Raw genomic sequence first — 22,944 nt, forward strand, 5'->3', positions numbered from 1 at the left:
TTAATAATGGTCAGTTTCCGCTACGCTTCAGTAAAGCCTAGGGCTAATAGTGGCAGCAAGAGCGGAGCGGCGGTCGAACGGCCTCACGGAAGGTCGACATTCGACCGCCTCCCCGCGCCTCACCTCAGCCTCCCGCGCGCCCTCACTCGACCGCTACGTGGAATTTATGTAATTGCCTTCAATTAAAACGAGAATTTCATCCAGCGCATGTTCCATCTTCACGTGACAGGCGACTTTGTATTTATCGCTGACAAATTCGTTAGATCGATGCCGACTGTCCAGTGGTAAAAATTTGCGCGCTCGCTAGTAAATTCGCTCGAAAAGTAAGGGCGTCAAAGTAAAATGTACCTAGTTATTTCAGATTTAAAGTCGTAAATACTGTGCTTACCACTGTCAGCACCCTTAGCGTAAGATGCATATCTTGCTTGCAATGCTAGTCTTTTCGTAAAAGTCGTAAATTCTTTAATTACTATTATCACCCTTAGTTGTAATTCGGACGCTTGTATACGGAATGTCATTTTGGAGCATTGGAACACTGAGGTCATAGTAAACCTTATGCGTCTCGCTTTAAAGCTGTACATTTTGTTCTATTAGTGTACCCTTAGTACAGATTGGCTCGCTCGCAACCGAGAATTCGTTTTCGAGTATTCATCTAGTAAACATCTTAACAAAATGGATCTTATGTTAATTAAGTTCAAGCTCAAATTTGCCTGCCATTTCACTCTAACGTTTCAGTAAACTCGATTGATCGAAATCGACTCTACGAAAACCAACAGTAAACAACATACAGTACGCGCAAACTAATTTGGCAGGACAATAAATAGCAAATCACAAGTGGCAAATAATTTTTTTTTGTAATTCAATAGTCGTCTGAGAGAGCCCAATTCTCTATCGTCCAAGGATTGTATAAATAGTGCTGCTGACTATATTTATAAGCGGACCGACATTACCTTAATTCTTAAGCAAAATATGATCCAATTTATTCCGATCACGCATACTGGTTTCGATACTCGAAATCGACTCTTCGATTTCGGGTGAACAAATCATATAGTGAGGGCACTTATCCTTATTTCACAATCGTTCCGCTAGGAGCGCTCGCTGCATAAGTTTGGAGGAAGTTAAGCTTTATTTCGAAGTATATTGAGTCCATTATAAACTGGTCACGCGGGCTAATATTCGCCACCTACTACACACATCCGCCGCTAAATAACCACATGGGCATGGAAGGTCACTCGATAAGTGCGTGCCATGAATGGAGTGAGTCGTGCGCCACGGCGGCCATTCAACGAGGTCCTTCATTCTAGCTTTTGTCTTACGTAAGCAATAACGCTATGTTACATCTAAAATATTATGCCGGTCTGTCTCTATCGCTTTGCTACCTTTTAATTAATGTTTATTTTTTTTTAAATTCAAATCGTTACTTTTACTACACTTCTGATGATTACATATAGGTATTTAGGACTTGATAGTATGATGGTGATAATTACATTCGTAAGATTAAAAGGAAAGCTACGTGGGTAAAGGGTAGTTAAGAAGAAGCATACGAAAACTTTGCTGGGTGTTTTCATCATCTCAAATTGTCACTCGAAACTACTTATTCGAGTTCTAAAATTCTTTATTCATGTAGGCCAATCACATGCACTTATAAAGCGTTCATACATTTAAATATACATTATTGTGAGGTGAACTAACATAAAGCGTCTACAAGTGTCTTCACTTCAGCCATAACAAACCGCTCAAAACAGGAAAACCCATTACTTATCCATTTTTGTCCCGACACGACCCTTATCCAGGATTTCGTGATTGATAGTTAAACATGCTAACCAATTGATCTACCAGGCAAACATAATATCTGTAAATTCGTCATGTTACCACAGATGTTTACAAGCTGAGTATCGCAAAAAATTTAGTATCCGCGAAAACAGGCGCGACGCGGTACATGTTGTTTTTATTTATTTCTTAGAAACCGTATTCGCCGAAGTTCTGCTGCTTGGACAACGAACTCTTTATAAATTTATCATTGGATCAATATACGACGTAATATGTTTACTTAGGTATTCACGTATATTATAAATACTAATATTGTTGGAACGGAGTCCCTCAACGCGGCTTGCGGTAGGAGTTAACTGGTAGAAATCGTCACGCAATGATAAAGCGTTACGGCCTCTGTTTATACGATTCGTTAGGTTCCGGTGGAGAATCGGATATTATCATCTAGCTATCTATACCTTTTTCTATCATTTATTAGTAAAATTTTACTGTTTTTGGTTTGCCATTTCTAAAATCAATAAAGTTCTCATTTTAAATCCGCGTATGTCGCGTTTACGGAACCCTAAGCGCGTGGCTCGACACACATGAGATGGTTTTTTTTGAAATAAATACTTTTATAACCGCGATGAGCGATTTTTGGTACGTCATAAATGTTAGGAGAAAAACCAAATACCCAACAATTCTTGGCCCGACTCGGGAATCGAACCCAGCACATCGTGATCGGTAGTTGAACATGCTAACAACTAGACAACTGGGTATAGTAAGTAAACATGGGTATTGTCAGTAAATCACAGATTTAGAATGCATTTTTGTGAATTCTTTTATTTTAATATTATTTAATTTTTACTTTAAGTTAATACAGTAGGTATACCGTTTATAAGTTGGTAAAAATTAAGCTAATTACAAGTTTTTACAGATTCATTCTATATCAACAGGGGCATGAATGAATATTCACAAAAATACAAATACATACAATAGCGTGTAAAGGTAGAAGATACTATTTGACGACCATATCGCTATATAGCGATAAGGTCGTCAAATGCGTATAAGAAAATGCTTTAGATGCTTTGTAGGTGATATAACAGATAGGTGCCTGGTAGAATTCAAAATTCATTTATTTCAAGTAGGCCTAGTTTATAATCCCTTTTGAAACGTAAAGTCAGTCTGCTTTTAGCGACTCTACCGCTACAATCTCACCTGGTGGTAATTGATGATGCAGTTTAAGATGGTAACGGGCTCACCTGTCAGGGGGTATGGCAGTTATATTTAACCCGTACTCCTTATTGGTTTCTACGCGACATCATACCAAAACGCTAAATCGCTTAGCCGCACTTCTTTGTCGGTCGGGTGGTGTCTAGCCAACCAGGAGCCTCCCACTTGGGATAGTTAATCGATTTCATTAAATCATTGTGACATTTATTGAAAGAATTAAAAGAACAAACAAGAGCACCAAAGTATTCATTCGTGAGTTAATAATTTTTGAGTTTGTCTGAAAAGTACAGGACAAATTAATTTATAGAAATAAAGTAGTCGTACCCCAAAAATAACACATAGGTAAGGACTATGCGTTCGAGTAAAGAGTGGCAACGAGCGTTAAAGTTCCTAAGCCCTCTTTGCTACGAGAAATCCCTTGTGCCCACCTGTGGGATATAAATAGGCCTAGAATGATGATGAAGAATGCTGATCTGAATAAAACAAGAACAGTATCAGAGACTAGCGATGAAAAATACTATTAATACTAAGTTAAGATAATCTGTTAGCTATCGCACCTGTAATAGTAGGTATAAGCTAACTCCACCGTATAATGCCCCCAGGCCACTAGAGTATGGCGGAAGTTTATATCAACAGTAATTGAGACAAGTAATTTAACCAGTCAAAAGTTAAATCAGGGTCATGAATTCGTGGAACAATATAAGCCAATATCCCAGTAAATTCCCAAATTGCCCCTGCGGGGAATCGAACCGGGATCTCCGGCTTAAAACCACAGCGTTCACCGCTGCGCGCGGAAAGGCCGTCAAAAAGTAAAGTTTCCCCAGCATGTAAAATGTATAGCGTCGTATATTATTCATATTGCCATAAAATAAGTCAATGTTATGTTATTTATCTATCTAACATCCGGCATAATACGCCCACTACTTTTTAGTACTGGGCCAAAGTTATCATGCTTTTTCGGGTTATATTGAGATAGTAGTTACGCTATTAGATAGAAGTGCTAAAGCCTTACTATAGGTTTAGCATACTAATAGCATAATATAGGTACTACCCTTAATGAATTTAACTGACTGTTCTATTCATAAATTCTATGATTTTTTTAAAAATAAAATATGAATCTGTTATTGATTTGTTTCACAATGATTTAAAAAAAATGGTGATGGAAAATGATGATATTTTAGTTATTAATTTCCTTTACTATCTTTTTTTTTTAATATTAATACTTTTATATTTTTTTTATTCAACAGTAATATTACTTATGATTATTGTTAAAGCTTATTAAATTTATATCATCATCATCATCATATCAACCTATTACCGGCCCACTAAAGGCCACGGGTCTCCTCCCACAATGAGAAGGGGTTAAGGCCGTAGTCCACCACGCTGGCTAAGTGCGGATTTGTGGACTCCACACTCCTTTGAGAACATTATGCAAAACTCTCAGTTATGCAGGTAACCTCGCGATGTTTCCCTTTACCGTTGAATTAAGTGATATTTTAATTAATCAAACATAACTTAGAAAAGTTGGAGGTGCGTTCTGGGATTCAAACTTGGCCCCCCGAAGTGAAGTCGATATCACTGGGCTATCACCGCTTCATATATTATTATACTTATTTAAGTTTAATAATAGTAGTGTACGCCCGACACCGGGTATACCTACTGTTTTGCTTTTTTAGACCATGTCGAGTGTCTTTCTGTGTGTAAACAGTGAGCAATAAAAAATATATCCTATTCTATAGTAATTTGAAACAAACAGTAACTTTAGTTCAAGATTTGCTCGCTCGCAATCGAGGAGTTGTTATCGAATATGAAAATACTTGAGCATCGGTATAAAATGGATCTTATTGCAATGGATTTAAAACTCAAATTTGCCTAAAATTCTTCAGCTCGGGCTTTTGACAGAACATTCTTAGAAAAAAAATCAGACGTACAGGGTTTGCGACTTTGAAACGAGTGTTATTAGGTAAATTTTTCTTGAACACAACAGAGTTTGATGTGCGAAAACGACACTTCGATTGCGAGCGAACAAATCTTGTATTGAGACTACAGCTGCTCTCTTATGAACCGCTTATCGCCTCTTGTGCTCGGGAAAGATAATTCGTGCTCAAAACAATACTATTTATCGCTGTTAAGTAAGCAGACTGGTTATTTCGTAATATCGCCGCCCGTGTTGATATAATACAAGCGTTACTAAAAAGACCCCGCTTAATCTATACCAATATTATAAACTGGAAGGATTTTTTGTGTGTCTTTTTGTACCCAATAGGTTCCGTAGCTACTGGGCCCATTTAACCATTTAAAAAAAATAGAAAACCAAGTTATCATGAAGTAACATAAGCATTATTTATAATTTTTTTTTAAGATATTAGTAATCCAAAAGAAAATAAAGTGGCAACTTTTTGCTTTTGTTATTCGTCGAGCGCTGAGATAACTGTTGACGATACATAAAAGCTATGTACCACATAATTAGAGTATAAATTAGTACCTAGAGAAAAATCCGCGAGGTAATATGTGTAATATTTATTCTTCTTCTGTATTTTTATTTGTGTGCAAATAAAGAGTATATATAAATAAATAACTATCAAAGTTAGGTCACAATAGCATTTAAAAATCAGCACTTAAAGATTATTAATTCTTAAAGATTATAATAAGATTTTGGTGGCAACATTTCTTAAATATATGTAGTTCAACCGGTACATACCACGATAATATTTTTGTATTTGTCGATATTTCGTCCCAGTTTCATGGATCATGGTCACGACGGTACTGCGTAACTTGTCATCTTGTGCCTACGCTTCATTTATTCGTTGTTAGGGATAGAAGCTGAAACCGATGGTCACTTAATTCTCCTTCAATCCTTCGAAGTTAGTCCAGTATTAGATGCGATGCACGTTCGCTTATATTCATTTAAACTAGAAACTATCATAAATGCGAAATTTATGATGCTGAATGCCGAGTGTGATGCTGAGTAACACTTAAGTACGCCAGAACGGGTGGACCGATATGGATGCAGAGTGCCATAGAATAATTTGAAATAACCGGTTCCAGCAAGATTTGTAAAAACCTTTAATTAACGCGGACGAAGTCGCGGGCAACAGCTAGTTTTTATAATAAAATGGTATTGATAAAAGACAAACTGTAGAAGGAAGTTCAATGATAACGTTTTTTGAGAAAACAGTTGGACGATAAACGTGATAATGCCACAGAAAAGCAGTTTATGATTGGTTATTTAATATTATCGTGTTTTGAAATTTACCGTCGTTTTATTTATTTCGTTTTAGGTATAACTAAAAAAAAATCTATTGAAAACTGATATAATGTATTATTTTTCTTCTTGCACATGATTGAAAAATTCACGTCTACTGTCTAGTTATTACTATGTTCAACTACCGATGGATTACAAAGACTTGGGTTTGAATACCGGGTTACAAAAATTTTGGAGTTAGGAAATTGGATTTGGAAATTGGACTTGACTGCCAGAGTAGTGCCCCGGAGAGCAGGTTAAGCCCGGTTATTATCACTTTACCTTATTGCATTAAAGCTGGATTATTTTAATAACAACTAAGTAGTTTTTGCCAGTGTTTTTCGTCCATTTTAATATGGTTTTTTTACAAATACCATGTAAACCGTTTGTTTTCCTGGGACAAAAAGCCTATGCTACTCTCCGTAGTTTCAACTAAAGCTATACCAAAAATCAAGTCGATTTGTTAATTAGTTGCGAAGTAAAAGAAGGACAAACAAACAAACAACATTACGCGTTATAAAATTTGTAAGGATTGCACTACGATTGCACGCGGACAAAGTAACAAGTAACCGCTAGTCATTGAATGAAAAAAAGGTTGCGCGGGCGCGGTCGCAAGCGAGGCGGATGGAAAGTGCGTTGGAGGCGAAGGCTTCCGCTTACGAGCGAGCCACCTCCAGAATAACAAACGAAACCTGATTTCTATCGAACCCACGTTTATGTTCCCAGAGTAAATGATTTGCAAGCTATGTCTTTGCTCTATGGTTTATGCTCTTGTTTTATCAATGCTATGTACGAAAGACCTGTGCCCAACAGTGGGACTTTTATACAATGATGATGATGACGCTCACAACCGTAGATTGTAATTGTAATTTTAAGGTCGTAATATTTGAAGACTGATATTTATTTTAAAAACTTTTTGCTAGAAGCGCTGACTGTAGTATGGACGAATTCGAGCTTTAAACTAGGGTTCATAAGTTCCATTTTTCTTAAACGTTAACGTGTTCTGCTAAACGAAAACGACTTTACGATTGCCAGCCTACAAGTCTTTTACTAAAAGTTTAATACTCTTAGATAGACTAAATTTACCTAATTTGAAAGCTTAAGTACATCTTTAGTAGTTCACCAATAGATGGTACGATATCTGTTTCGATATTTGAAAACGATCTATGGATCTCGAATTCTCATTTACAACAATTTTTTAATTTCTTCTCAAAACGAGCTTTATTTTTTCTGATTTGTTTGTGAAACTTTACAACTTTATCATCATCATATTAACCGATGGGTAACTGAGCAACCTGCTCAGTAGGGTTGCGAGTTTGTAGGAATTGTTCATCTTTTGCCGTTTGCGTACAGAAAATCGCCGTAACTCTTTTCATCTGTTGGCATAGAGGATAGTCTGCCAACGATGCGTTTCACGAAACAACTTTAATTTTACGTCAATAGGTATAACTTTTATAGATAATTTTCAAATTTCGACTAGCTTTCTTAATAACAATATCAAAAAAGTGAACTACCGAGTTACTTTTCAGTAGTAGTAGGTCGAGCTTTTTGTGACAGACCTCGTCTGGAGAAGTACTACCGATCGCCAAGCTTATCTTAACCTCCAAATAGCGTTGCGTGTTCCGGTCTAAAGAGCGCGGTTGACTGAGTATTGGGGCTTATGGGGCTTAACATCATGCCTTAGTTTGATGGACACAAGGTGGCACTTTATAGTACTTACTTATTCCTAACATACCCTGCGAAGTGTTGCTGTTTACTTATAAGCAATGTGGTGGGCCACGTAATAAAAATAATAGAATAGAACTTCCGTACTTTAAAGTATAACCTATTCTGTGATTATTCGAAGCCCACATGATACTATGATGAACAGAATGAATAGAAACATAATGGGATCTGACTCATCCACGCCTACTGCCCATGTTGTGGAAATATACATAGACAAGAGCCTTAAAGTAACCTTACAAAAAAGAGTTACCGATGTTTTACATTTATGCGTTTAACGAAGAGCAGTATATAGAGCGTATTCAAGAAAAACGTTATTTTACCTTTGCTTTGTGCACTTTCCCGTACGCCACCGTTGGCATTCCACGAAGAAACCTTGTGTAGCTTCAATTGGAACTCAATGGTGTCGTTTTCACTTGCTATACCTATTTAGGCCACCCATTGTTCCCGTGGGGCGTCACATTTCATATCGGGTATGTATTGATATATACCTTAGTACCTAGTCATTGTCAAACGGCATTGTAAAATCATAAACAAAGGAATACCTGCAATCACCTCTACTTAGTATTAAAATGTCCGATGAATAAAAACTGTCATGTAAGAAAATTATTCACTCAAATTCTTAATCTTGGTTTTTGGTATAAGGCACTTGAGAAGCGTAGGTACATTGGAAATTATCTTAATAAAGTATAGCTTTCAGAGAAATTTCTGTTGCCTACTTAGTACTCAAAACGATGGCGATTTTGAATATGCTAGCTGATGTGGTTTGTGGTACCACATAAAACATTACTTGACAGTTATAATATTTTGATTATGTCAGTCTAGGTTTTAAGCTGAAAGAGAAACAATACTTTTAATAAAAAAAATTCAAATTATGGCCGTATTAATAATCAGTATTACTAAAAAGAAACAGCTTAATTCTTACTAGTAATAAACTTAATCCTATAAAGAAATTCATAATTACAAATTTCGAGTTTGATGGTCCTGAGAAAAACTTAAATTCTTTAGAATATACTGCTGCGATCTTCCGGGAGTAATCCAAAAATAATAATGTATTTCATATAATAATTGTGGGTCATAAACAAATAAAGACTATCGGTTGGCCTAGTAGTTGGCTTGGTATGCAAAAATTTTACACGATTAAACTGTCAAACTATTTTCCCCACATTTTTGTACAAGCGGATGTTCGACCGTTAATGTAACAAAAAATGCGCCGACCCGGATGCAGTTCTTTAAAAAAACCGGTGGCATTAGCACACATGTCGATTCCAATGTTCCAGTCGAAAGACCCTTCATGTATTAAGCTATTATTTATCTGATACAAGCGACTTCATCCGCGTGGAATTGCAGATTTCCTTTGGAATTATAATAATATTTTCCCGGGCTAAAAAATACCCTACGTCTGTCTCCAAATCGAATGAAGCACATACTAAATATATCAAATATTTTTCGTGAATTTACCCTAGATTAGAAAAAAGGGTAAAGATCCGATTTAATTTTTTTTGGAAACCTCAATCATACCATGATTATGAGTTAAAAAAAATAACAGGATGTCAATAGTAGGACCTTTCAATATAATATCCGAAAAAAACCTTTCTTAATTTGGACTCTTTAATGAAAATGTTCTCTAAATTTATTTCTGTCTTAAGCAATTTAGTAGAACCACAAAGCTTCTGGAAAATGGTCTGTCTAAACCCAACAAGAATAAGACCAAAATATTCTCTGATGGCTCTCTCGTTCCGTGCAGTTGCTTCCAAAGTACAGATAGCACTACATGTAATGGAAGACGGCACGGCAATATGAATATTATTTCGAGAATATTTATTTTAATTCCAATTACGCCAACTGCTTGTAAAACAATTTCAACCGATGAAGTTTGAAAGAGTTCGATTTTGACACTACCCTAAAGCAATTGGTTTGTTGTGGCATAACTTTTTAAAGATCACGTTAGATAATAAGTTTTAATTCACAAACCACCGATTCCAAGCATTAATGCGAGCTTGAATGAATGTTACTTGAAGTTTGTGTCCAACAAAAAAAAAACTATCTCTACCTGAGGTTTCCTTTTCTAATGTCCAGATGCAAGCATCAACCGCACAATAATGGTGCGACCGTTAAATTTTTATTTAATTCCTCTCTAGGCGCGTATTGAATAAAGTGAAATCACCAGTAATATCTAGGTGTAAAGAGTAATTCCATTAATGATTAATATGGTAGGTAAAATATCTATATCAACATCTTTGTTTTAAGTGGTAAATAAATCGATATGATCCTTGAAATATCCTAGAATCGTATGAAATGAAGCATCGTTTTTGAGGCGATAGGAAATAATCTTTAATGGTGTCACATAAATAACAGTTTTGCATATGCTCGCTTAAGATTAGGGGAAAACAAGTAAATCCAGGAAAAATCTACTAACTACATCAAAGAGAGAAAGTATTAATATTTTGAGATGATAGGAATAAGACTGATTTCGGTGAAGTGCCTACCTAGTAGTACGATGACAGCCGTCCCGTATGGCAGCGTTATCGCTCGTCCTTGACACAGAGCCGCCGCGTGCACAACGTGCCTTATTGTCGCTGCAACCTTGCGGAAATTATACTGATATACCTACCTACTTACTGCTGTCGCGATAACACTGTCAGTGCTGCTCGACTGCTTGTCTTCGGTTCACTCAACCGGTAAAAGGAGTCAGTCATCTTTAATCCGTTTTGATCTTCGAACCAAAATTAATACTGAGCATACATACTTTCATGCAGCAATTTGGCGAGATTGATTGAGGTTGTTGTTGGCTTGGGGCTTTTTCAAGGACCAAAAGATAGTACGATCACAGGACGAAAGTGGGCGGCATGGCACGACTCTCGCCGACCGGAAACCTAATTCCCGGATGCGGCCGCGCGGGGATTTCGCCGGAAGCTCGATAAACGAGCACATCCGTTGCCGTCGCCCGCGCCGCAAAATTTGGCACCGCAAGCGCTCGCAGCTCGCTTCCGGCCCCCGCCCCCCTCGCCGTCCCCTTTTGCCTGCGAAAATAGCGGCCGACCGCTTCGTGTACGCGGTTCATTCAGTATGGCCGCCTTCCATTCATAAAAAGGCGAGGCGCGCGCGGAGGGACGCGCGGCGGCGGGGCGCGGCCCTCCGCCGGCCCGCTCCCGCGCCCGACGCCAGTGCGGAATGTGCCAGCGAACGGAACGGTCGTTTCGTTGGAGCGTAGCGCTAACGCTCCCGGTTTTCCATTAAAATGTGTATAAGAATAAGTGCAGTGAATCCGCACGAGTTCGGAACGGTTACGAAAATCGCCGTCATCGAGATCAGGAGTAGAAATCAACGAAGAACTTCACCGAGGAAGTGAGTAGCGGCCATATTGCAGTGATAACCGCGCGGCGGGCGGACGAGAATCGAGGCCGGTGCGTGGGCTGCCCCCCGCCCGCGCCAGGTGCCGCTCCGGACCGCGCCGGTCTTTGAGCCTTCCCGTGGATTTGCGCGGCCAAAATTCGGTGGTTCTGCCGTATTTTTGTGTGTCAGTGAGCCTACCGGCGCGGTTTCGGTGCGGCACGAGCTCCAGAGCTCAGTGCAGTGTGTGGGGCCAGTCGGCCCGAGTGCCCTTGTGAGATGTGTGTAGGAGACGTGTGACCGTGGAACGTCTGCTTCGTAAGTACTTGTCCAACGTCATTGCGCGTCCAGGATGTGACGAGTCGGAGCGGATTCGTCCGGCTAGGTTTTATGGCCCGCGTGTATCGTGAAGGCAGTAATTACTCTGATCGCGAAAAAACGAGCAAACATGAATGACAGTCGCGTCGTGCCTGGCGACCGACAAGGCCTGCTAGCATGTAGAAACGTCGCACGTGTGCGCTTTGCGCCTCGCGGCGAGAACTTCTCCGCCGACGAGTTTGAGAATGCTTTCATTTATAATGCTGCTTCAAACATCATTAGAAAGATACAACTTCCATTCTGTTAATACAGACGTCTTACTGTATCTAGTGAGTTTCCAACACGTAAATTCACATTCAAGCATTTAATGCGCATACGGTTTGAGAATCTTAAAAACTTAAACTGATTTGGGGGACTATTGAGTCGAAAATAGATAAAATATAAAGCTATAAAACATATTTCGATCGACGAAATCGGAATTATTATAGCAACAGGGACCAATTTCGACAAGGTTTCGATAACTGAACGTTGATAAGAAAAAACGGTTTGTAAACAATAGGTACGCGGTCTATCTAGTACGAAACTTTATGAGGTTTAACTTAACGAATTGGACGAAGTAAATACAATCTAACTTTTCATTAGATACGATTCCTACTAAACATGTTTCACGAACTTAGTTTTATGGAGACAAACTGTAATAATATATATGAACACATTTTATTCATTAAAATTCGGTCCATAATCTATCCAACAGATTCCAATTAAGAAACGACGATGGCGTTCTGGCTGTCATGTGTAAAATAATATACCTACTAGACGAAATTTCTTAAATTAATATTCATAATGTCAAAGCATTAATGGCCACATTTGTATATTTTATGGGAATACTAATTTAATACCGATAAAGTTTCTGTTTTAATAACAAAATACGATGTTTTTTTTCAATTCTACTAAAAAAAGATTTTTTGGAAACAATTATCCACTTATGACAAGAAATTATTTTTATTAATTTGTAATAACCTGCGCGAAATAAAACTGCACTACTGAACTGAAAAAACTGTGTAAGTGTCTAACTTTCAAAGTCAAAGTATCTATATTCAATTTTTTAAAGAAATTTTTGTAATAAAAATTCATACGGTATTTATTCTATTTACGTGAAAAAAAAGTAGCAAGGTTCATCATCTTTGAGGTCGTATAGAGATTTTGGACTGATAACATACATATTTGTTTCTGATAATACAATTTAAAGTACCTACCGGAAATTTTTTTTTACCGATTATTTTCAAAATCCAGCAAATATTGAAACCAACTTAAAGGTATCGTAGACCTTACATACCTACATTTTTCTAAAAGACAAAAATCGAAGAAAGCGCTTATATACGAAGGATGTATCTTTAAAGAATACATGTAAAGATGTCTAGATCCAGCAAGTGACAAAAAAAAACAAAACGTTGATAAATTTCCTGAAAAAAAAAACTAAATTGTATGCATTAAAATTAAATAACGTAAAAATTCGTACCGATTTTAGTTCAAAATAATCTCAAGGTTGCCAATTTATTACAAATAATGAGTTATAACCTAACCAGAAATACTACTTTTAATTAATAAATAATTTTTAGTGTAAACGCCACTTTATTTCATCGAAGATAGGCAGACACTTATGGAAGCCAGATGCCTGTCATAGTTTACATATATGCAAATAGTTGAAGATATTATAAATCCCACCGCAGCAAATAGGCTATAATCTGTTTTTTATTTGCTGTATTAGTGATCACAAGATGAGATTATCAAAATCCCAGTTGCTCTCCCCTGAAAGAGATCCCTGTTCTTCTTTTGAACTGGAAATTTTTCCATTAATAAGTTTTTTTAGGATGGAGAAGAATATTTGGTCGAAATTCTTCAACCCCATTGAATTTTCTACTACGTGATTCCCCGTTTCTTACGGACATGACTTTGATTTTTTCTGCCTAATGACAAACATTTGTCAGACGCGGAGCGATGTCCGTGATCAAAAACAAGCCAGATTATTTTCAAAGCCAGGCATCAAATAGGTAACAATATATATTTGTTAAAATAATATAACAGTTTATCATCCATTTGCTAAATACTATGAACCCAATTACACCGACTCTGAAGAGGGAACTAGTAGCAACATTGGTTGGACTAACCGAGGAATTACGATTTTTAATTAAACTCAACATTCTTCATGTATTTCATGGACGAAAAGTCCCATCGAAATTTAAAATAATAAAATAAAAGCATGATGATTATAATTGATATCATCCTCGTTTTCATTTTTCAAGCAAAATATTCAAAAATATTTCAATCGATCTATCCTTCAAATGTCATGAATTTATAATCTCTAACAGCCGAAGTTCAATCAATCTAATCCAAAATAATCAGATAGCTAGTTGAACTTAGCAGAGCTATACTGATACAAGGGGAAAAGTAGTAAAAGGGCAGCACTATTAAATTAGATCTACCACCTGAAGATATAAGATTTATTAATAGTCAATATTCCGATCAGTAATCATCGAATTTTTGCATGAAAGGACACCTACCAGGTTGTTGAATGACCAAACACCAAATGAAAGGAAATTGCCGAAACATCATTAAGTTTCTTGCATAGTTACTGTCTAACTCATTTCATTTTGAGAAATGCAATGATAATAATGTCATGTCGGAATTCCATTACGGTCGTCAAACATTTGTAGTCTTTTCGCGAACATATTCACCATAGGATGTATGCAATAAGCTTTTACTTCTGTCCGAATTTCCCTGCTTCTTGCTGGATGCTATCTTTGGAAATAGTTATTGCACTTATGCATATTTTTTGCGAATTTATTGTTCTCGCTGGTTTCCTTTTAAAACTCGTATTTCCTACTCGAGTCTAAAATAAGTCAAGATCATGTCGCATCAATTCGCAGCTTATTATACGCAGGTCATGCCCACGTGGAGTGGAATGCTGGCTGCATTCCCGCGCTGTGTTCAGCGCCAGGCTGATTCTTGGCGCAAAAAATGAGGCAGCCTATTTGTCATCAGATGAGGCAATCAATAGCGGTTTAGTGTCTCGCAAGATTTTTTTGCGTCCGTTTCCGTTTGCTTGGTCCTAGGACTAGAACAAATATGGAATTCTCTATTAGAGAGGCATACTGACGGCTTTTGCCGTTTTCAGCCATTACATCTTATTTGCTGTTATGAATGAAATATCGTATGGTCGTAGTTAAACTATAAATATATTTATGTTATGTTTTGCTGCACAAATGGGAAGTAGAAACTGGCACCAAAGTGATTTCTAGTTTGTGTGACCTGTATAATTGAACCAAATGGGAATGTTTTCTTTTATATGAATTTAAAAGCTTATAATTATTACTAGATATAAGTATTATTACTGACAACTATCAGTCTACCTTGATAGTGTTTAGTGTCGTTATTAAACGCCTTTGGTAGATGTTTTATTATTGCTTTTTAATTTGATTAAAACTAACGTACTTTTAACTATATTGTATTTTTATTTTCAATCGTCTCAAAAGAACACAATTATTCTTTGGAGGCAATAATATCCAAAATATTCATATAATTATACTGAGTAAGTGACATTAAAAGCCAAACCGCAGTTTCAGCATAATGATCCTTCAAAGATGCGGGATGCAAAGACGGGTTAAAACGCAGTTAGTAGTTGCAGTTTTATTATAGTTTAATATGAAACAGAAATAGATAATTTGCGGTAGAAGCGATATCCTCCTCATTTTTCAACGTTTAATTAGACCATAATAAATTTCAATTAATTTATAGATAACATGATTCTGTTTTTTATAACCTATTGAAGTTCGAAATGAACTATGCTGTAAGCAATAAATTAATATTAGTGCCCGTTTTTATTAAAAAGTATTGGAATTTCCAATAAATAGCTGTCACTATAAAGCCGCGAGAGAAAAACTATTGGGGATACCCTTCCTCTTAAAGAAGAAAACCCAAGAGTCAAGTTGGAACTTGGAGAAAAGTCTGCTGTTGCGCTTTTTTCGCTCTTCAGGATTTATGATTATTTGATAATTACCAGTCTCACTAGATTTAAATGAGAAAGCAATTCTAATGTAAATTGTACGCTGTTAACTTTTACTACATACGTACTAGACGTATTCACATTTTATGAGACCTTAAATATGAATATACGAGAAAACCATTACAGTAGTCATATTGAAGAGTTAGAGATTTATAAGTTTTATCCATGTCTGGGAAATGCTTTAGTTCTTAAATTATTATACGATACGATTATTGTAGCGTAGCGACATTAACTTGTATCAGTAGCTAATTCATCTGAATTATGATTTGGTAATTAATTAATAATTCTGGCTTCATATCAACCGACCTTATGAAGTTATAGGTACCTTTAATATACAAGAGTTCAGTGTACAAGAAATCCAGGAAAATGGGTTTCATAAAGGAAGTTCCATAATTGAATTTAAAGTTTTGGGGTTATATAAACATCCAACGATCGGTATTTATATTTAAAAGAAACAAAAGTTTATACACGCGATATAACACGATAGTGCTATAAATAAGATTTTTTTTTAAACTGTAGTAGTGACCTTGTTATATTTACCTTGTTAGATTTCCTTTCAACGAAACCAAAAGTAATTTTATCCTGCATTAGATTCTGAACAGATGTTCAGAATCTAATGCAGTTGCATTTAGGTAACGTATTCATGTGCCACACAAAAAAAAAGTATTCTGTTTGCACTACTTTAATTTATCCTACCTTTACATATCGATTGAGATTGTTTATTCAACACACTAACGTAATATTAATAAATCTTCGGATAAATGCAGATGCCTATATCGATTTGCTTTGTTATAATTTCTTAGATATTCACTTTTATTTTCAATTGCAATAAATACAGCACCGCAACATAATCTGATTTATGAGAAAAGGTAACTTAGATGTCATTTGTTTATTAAGTTGTTGAAATATCGTGGGGTATTTCGACAGTCTGCTTTATTCTAACTTCCTGGATAGAGTTCTTTTATCAATTTATAATACTAAATCTTACCAAAAAGTTTTTGCAAACTAGGTTTTCTAATCATGTATACCAACCTATTCTAATTCTGGCATTTGAAATTTTAATACCCACTTATTTTACCTATAGAATCGGGCCATCTATTTTCAATACGAAAAATGACTTTTTTTTTTCTAACGGACTTCTTCTCATCATTTAGATCGGCTGAGGTCATAAACCAGACCAAAGGTGTAAGTGCCTTGGGATTGAATAAGAATGACTGCTAATCATCAATTTCCTCATTAAGGGTCAATAAACATAAATTAATTATTATTATGGATTTCTATGTTTAGCTGGTCTCATTTATTATGAAAACTATCTCTCTATCTAGGTATTATATAGACCTGCGCTCTTAATTCATCGTTTCTCGTAAACCATGATCTAGAAAGTCCGGTACTGATCTAATACCAGCTCTGGCGAGCTAAACTTATTAGCTTTTTAGCAATGAAAATTTGGAAAGGCATTTATGTAATGTTCTCTTTGGTTTTCCGATACCTTAATTGATTGACTATTCGTATGGATGTAAACTTATAAAAATTAAGTGCATAGTTAAAGACAATATAACTTAATCATGTCGTCGAGATACACTCATGTGCGCGTAGATTTTAACTACAATATTCTCTCCCTTGCCTTAATTTATAATGATGCGGCTTTACGCAGTTGTACAGAATAACTTTCGTGTCAACATTATTGAATGATAATTTCGTGGCATTCTATTTCTTGATTCATTCAAGCTCGCCAACCACCCTCCTTTTCACGACTGGACATTCCGGTTTTGATATCATTTGTCTATATCCTGTTTCACGCACGCGGCCGGACGCAAATTGTTCATTTTAGTCGTTTATGAATCGTACATGGGTCAGAGCCATTGGACTTCTTTCAGTATGCGCGTATCATCATAACAGACTTTAAAATCACGCTCTTTTAAGCACTGCTCCAAAGTGAGTTGGTTAGCTTTTACGATTGTTATTTCATTTGTAATATTACCCTAAATCGATGGCTTAACGTGCTCTCCGCGACACTGGGTTAAACACTGTCAATTTCCTAACTCCGGGTTTCACATAATACGAAGCCTTGATAAACATGCTACGCTAGGCTATGCTGCGGCTATGCTGACTAGGTTGCAATAGGCGGACAGACGGTGACATTGGACAAGTCTTTTGCGCATTAGAACTAACTGTTAAAGTTGCAAATATAACTATCTTTTGAAAGGTCTTCCTACTAATAAACACTGTTGATTGCTTGTATGATGTTTTCTCTCTATCTGTTCTCAATAATTTGGCATTCGAAAGAAGAAGTCTAAACATTTTGTAATCATGCAACCGCTTTGCAATGTTTATTAGTAACGGAATTTGTATTTACCATAATAATAACGATAGCAATTTCTTGTTCCGCAGGTGGGGACGATGAGGGAACAGGAAGGCGACGGCCCCGAGAGCCGTTAGACGACTCGATGGACGAGTATGGCGGGCCGGCGGCGCCGCCCCGGCCGCCCAAGCCGGCGGCGCGCGTGCACGGTGCGGGCGCGGCCGGCGGCGCGGGCGGCGCGCGCCAGCCCGCCGTGTCGCTGCTGCGGCCGCGCCCTGAAACCGAGCGCGAGCGCAACGCGTACGTGGAGGCGCCGCGCCGCGCACCGCCCGCGCCGCCTCACCGCCACGCCGCCGCACAGCCACTCAAGCCGGTGACGGCGCAGCCCGGCGCCGACAAGCGGCGTGCGCCCGCCGACTCGATCGTGTGCGCCGAGTGCGGCCGCTGCCGCTGCTCGCAGTGCGCGCGGCCGCGGCCGCTGCCGTCGCACTGGCTGTGCGGCTCGTGCCTGTGCAGCGCGGAGGCGTGCGTGGACTACGCGTCGTGCATGTGCTGCGCCAAGGCGCTGTTCTACCACTGCGGGAGCGGCGAGGAGGAGGCGGGCGAGCCATGCGCGTGCGGGCCGCGCCTGGCGTGCGTAGCGGCGCTGTCCGTGCCGCTGCCGTGCCTGTGGCTGTACTGGCCGCTGCGCGGCTGCGCGGCGGCGGGCGCGGCGGTGTATGCGCGCGCGCGCCGCTCCGGCTGCCGCTGCGCTGACGCGCCGCCGCCGCTCTCCAGTATTATCTAGTCCGCCGCCCGGGCGCCCGCGTTGTACAAATATTTATTGGCGAGCGGAAGCTCCGAGCGCGCCGCGCGGGGTGGACTCGTGTGCAGTGAGGGCGCGGGGCCGCGGACTGCAGCCGCCCCGCGCCAGAGTGCCCGTGTCTTGTAAATATAGTCGTCTAGTGTGTGAATGTACGTGAACGTGTCGCCCGAACGCAAAGTCTCAAATTTTCTTGAGACCGAAACGTGTCATAAGAAAACGCAAACATTTAGTATTTTGGATTCCACACAAATCCAAGGAAGAAGATTAAGAAATGAATGAGATATAAAACTTACTTATTAAGATGTAGATAATTTACCATTTATTTATTAACTGAATTTGTATTTATTTGTAAATAAAACGACATTATATTATAAATACGAATGTTTACTACAATATTTGTTTTCTTTCACCTTACTTATAAGACAATGCTCCAATTAGCTGAAGCTCTGCATTGGCCAGAATAATTAATTGGAGCATTTAAAATTAATATCGATTATATTGTATCAACGAGTCCCAGACCATTGCTCGCGGAATGAGTGGGACTTATTCTCGCATGCGCCCGAACAACCTAAGTATATTTTCAAAACCCTGAACATTAGTTACACGTTGAGGTAACAGATATCATAAAAAAAGACTTCATGAATAAGCGGTTAAGGCCTCTGAACAGCGGGCTCCATCCGACAGATTCAGTGAACACGGAGCGGGTTCCGCAGCGGGCTGGCCGCGCGGTCGGTGTATAAATAGTGGGCGTGTGGTCGCGGAGGAAGCGAGGCGCGGCGCTTCCTGCGGGCGCGCGGCAGGATGCGCCTCCTGTCTCACTCTTCCTTCCACCGCTGCATGTTTATTTCATCACAGGAATGTACTCCGTAAATATACGCAACAGTTTCCACTCGAATGATAATCTATATTTTATATACTACGAATGATATTCTATATTTTTAGTTAATAACCTCCGGTTACGCGTAATTCCCACTATTATGTTCACATCATGACGCCGATACTACAAAATTAATCTACTTCTGTCCTTTTTCGATGCAACTGTTCAAAGTCAGTAATTGTTGTTTTATTTTGCTTCTAGCGTTTTACCCGAAATCAATTCTCAGTGAACAACACGTAATATGAAATAGGACTTATTTAATTGTCCTATGTATTCCAATTAGTTACAAAAAGCTATTTTATTTTGTGGGTATTCCGTGAGTCTTTTCTGCGGCACATTTTTTGGAAGAAAAATAAAAAATGCTTAATGGCGTCTGGTTTTGCCCGAGTTTAGTTCGAAGCTGCTATGGTGCTTTCAAAATAATTCACGTGGGCCATTAATAAGATATGTACTATGGATATAAATGTACAACAAAACAGTTTAATTATTAACAGCTGATACCCTGATATAAAAGCAAACTCTTGGACCCAGCGTTGTACGCGTACCCCGTTGTGTAGGGCCAGTTCAGACAAAGGAAAAATCCTTGTGCAGTCTCGACCGAAAATCTCGAAGCGCACTATCGAGTGTTGCCATTTATACAATTTTCTGCTATAAGCTATTCGTTCTGTCTGAACTGACCCGTCGAATAAGAACTACCACACTTTTTGATTTTCTAGAAGCTCAGCTTTAGAGCTCAAATTTGTCCACAAATCTTCTACTAGTACTGCTGGCAACACATTGGTTAAATAAAAAATTGTAGTACCGAATTTTCGACTCCAAAAAACTCGCATTACGTCAATTTTGCCATCTCGGTATAGTGTTTCGATACGCGGTTGCGAAAATAGAATTATTACAGTAAGGATACTGATGCTGTTCTTGGCCATGTTTTTTGAATATTATCTCATAATGGATGGTGGATAAAAGGAGTCTGGAGAGATATTTGCCGAAAAACTCCAGTACGAGTTAAATAAAACTTAAGGGTAGGCATTGTAGGAGTTATAAAAACCGACCCTTAAGTTTTTATAACTCGTACTGGAGAGTTTTATCATTTTATATCACCTGCATACCCTGTGCATACCCTCTATGCACGACACTGTCGATTGCACCGACCAAAACTACGTGTGTAAACGCCAGTATTAAAGCAATGTATCGCTGCGATTTGCGTGCATACAATCGCCGGACGGCTTGACTGTGGGCCCTTAAGGACTATTTACAAGAAGTAGAGTACACTCGCAGGATCGTCTAAATTAGGACACCAGATGTAGACAAGCCGCCAACAACGTTTGATTGCCTGATGGTAGACTATAGCGTGGACGGCGTGTGATAAAAGGAAACCTGCTATAGAACGTACAAGGTTTTTTTTCATTTATTCCACTACAAGTTAGCCCTAGACTGCAATATCACCTGCTGTAAGTGATGTTGTAGTATATGATGGTAACGGGCTAACCTGTTAGGGGCATGCCAGTTATATTAAATCCACACACCTAGTCGGTTTCAACGCGATAAACAGAACGCTGAATCGCTTAGTAGCACACCTTTGTTTGCCGAAGTTCCAACATATATATTTTTTTCTAACTTGTCTTATTATGCAAACAATCTGTTCAATACTTTTAAGTGTAAAATATGTTTTAAAAATAGAAGAAAAACAAATATGCTGAAATAAATAGAAACGAATGGAATTAAAAAGAAATATTCTTTATGAATGTTTGCTGTTTTTATTTCTTACTATATTCAAACCGATCTTTTTACTAAAAAAGTGTGTGCAGTAACCTTTACTCGCGATTGAAGTAAAACTTTTATTATTTTTTCTTGATGCAAAATAAAATGTTCCTGGGATTTGGTCTGATTCCTCCGCCATTTCATTAAATATTCACTATATCATTTTATATTCTATTTAAAATTCATTAATATCACTTTCACATTTTATAAATACTTTTATTTGTTAAATAGAATAATTGAGAGTAGAAAATTGAAGGTTAGATCAGCACATGTCAATATAACCTTGCCATTGAATGTTATAGAATGTCGCAATCGTCAGAAAATTTATTAATTATATATTTATTAATAAATAAACAAGTATATTTAGAAATAAAAAATTGCAATTCACAATTGATCAATTTTAAAATATTGTAAATAAATAATCCTAATTGATTATGATATTTGCCACAAGCTGGCGTTGGGTATATGACAAATACATTATACATACTTACGACCAATCCAAATTATTATTTTTAAATAGCGGAAACTACACAGACGTCTGACGGAAGTAACGCTTACGTCTAAAAAAGGTCTGAGTTACTCCCTAGTAGCGCCTAAAGAGGTTTTACTTTAAAAAGTAACTGAACGATTGTTTACATAAAATAAGATGCCTATTCTTGCCCGTTATAACTTGACGTAGAGTTCAATTTGACTCTACGTTGATCAAACTTTACCGGATGTAACAAGTCACAGCTACTGAATCTATAAATAATGTTTTCTAAATGAATAATAAAACCCCCGCCAATTTCGAGTCATACCTGCGCACCGAGAGTGTTCCGTATCTTTAACGAACGTATACAAATTATTATACCTGAAACACCAAAACGCGTATCTTAGTTTCTTGTAAGGAATTATAGCCCTTATTCCCTGAAATATATCATCGTCATCATCAAATTACCAGCTCACTACAGAGCACGGGTCTCCTCCCATAAGAATGGTATAGGCCGTAGTCCACCACGCTGGCCCAGTGCGACATATTGTACATCCTAAAATATACAACAAGCCTATTATGCATGATGATTTTTCGTTATGCAATCTACACAGTTGAAAGAAGCTTAAAAGTAAATAAGTACCTAATTAGTTTAAAAGAAAGTTCTTTCTGGTAAACCCATTTTAAAATTTAGATTTTCCTGTGTAACGGAACCCTAAAAAATGTACGTTTCGCACCGGCTCGTTTTAATAAAAAGTGCTGCTTAGGAAATCGTTTTATTCTATCTGTATGATAATATTCAAAACAATTCAAGGGTCAAAATTTGGAGATTTGCTTACCATATTTTAGGATAAATGAGTACGATTTGACGAAATCATTGATTTTTGATTTTTTTCTTGTCTGTTTTGAAAATGGAAAAAAGTGTGTGGATATAATTCAGAAATCTTGAGGAAACCTGCACGCCAGAGAGTTCCCCATAATGGCGTAAGGGCGTGTGAACTCTAAAAACTTGCTTTGGGCCAGCTCGGTTGACTACAGTCTACACACTTTTCATTCTGTGAGGAGCTGAGT

The 22,944-nt window shown here is 37.9% G+C and overlaps 1 protein-coding gene and 1 pseudogene across 6 annotated transcripts in view; one reads left to right on the forward strand and one right to left on the reverse strand.

Annotated features, from left to right (window-relative positions):
- The window catches only part of LOC120624073 (protein sprouty), a 62,134-nt gene extending 42,992 nt beyond the window's left edge, over positions 1–19,142 (forward strand). For 4 of the 6 annotated variants that reach the window (XM_039890404.1, XM_039890405.1, XM_039890408.1 and 1 more), the window contains exon 4: positions 18,054–19,142. In XM_039890404.1, coding sequence (XP_039746338.1) covers positions 18,110–18,751 — 642 coding nt within the window. In that variant the 5' untranslated portion in view covers positions 18,054–18,109 and the 3' untranslated portion in view covers positions 18,752–19,142. The other 2 variants (XM_039890403.1, XM_039890409.1) reach the window with 2 other exon arrangements.
- LOC120623959 lies at positions 10,700–11,621 on the reverse strand (annotated as a pseudogene).
- Positions 19,143–22,944: the final 3,802 nt, after the last annotated feature.

This window comes from Pararge aegeria, chromosome 5 (genome assembly GCF_905163445.1).
Source record: "Pararge aegeria chromosome 5, ilParAegt1.1, whole genome shotgun sequence".
NCBI lineage: Eukaryota > Metazoa > Arthropoda > Insecta > Lepidoptera > Nymphalidae > Pararge > Pararge aegeria.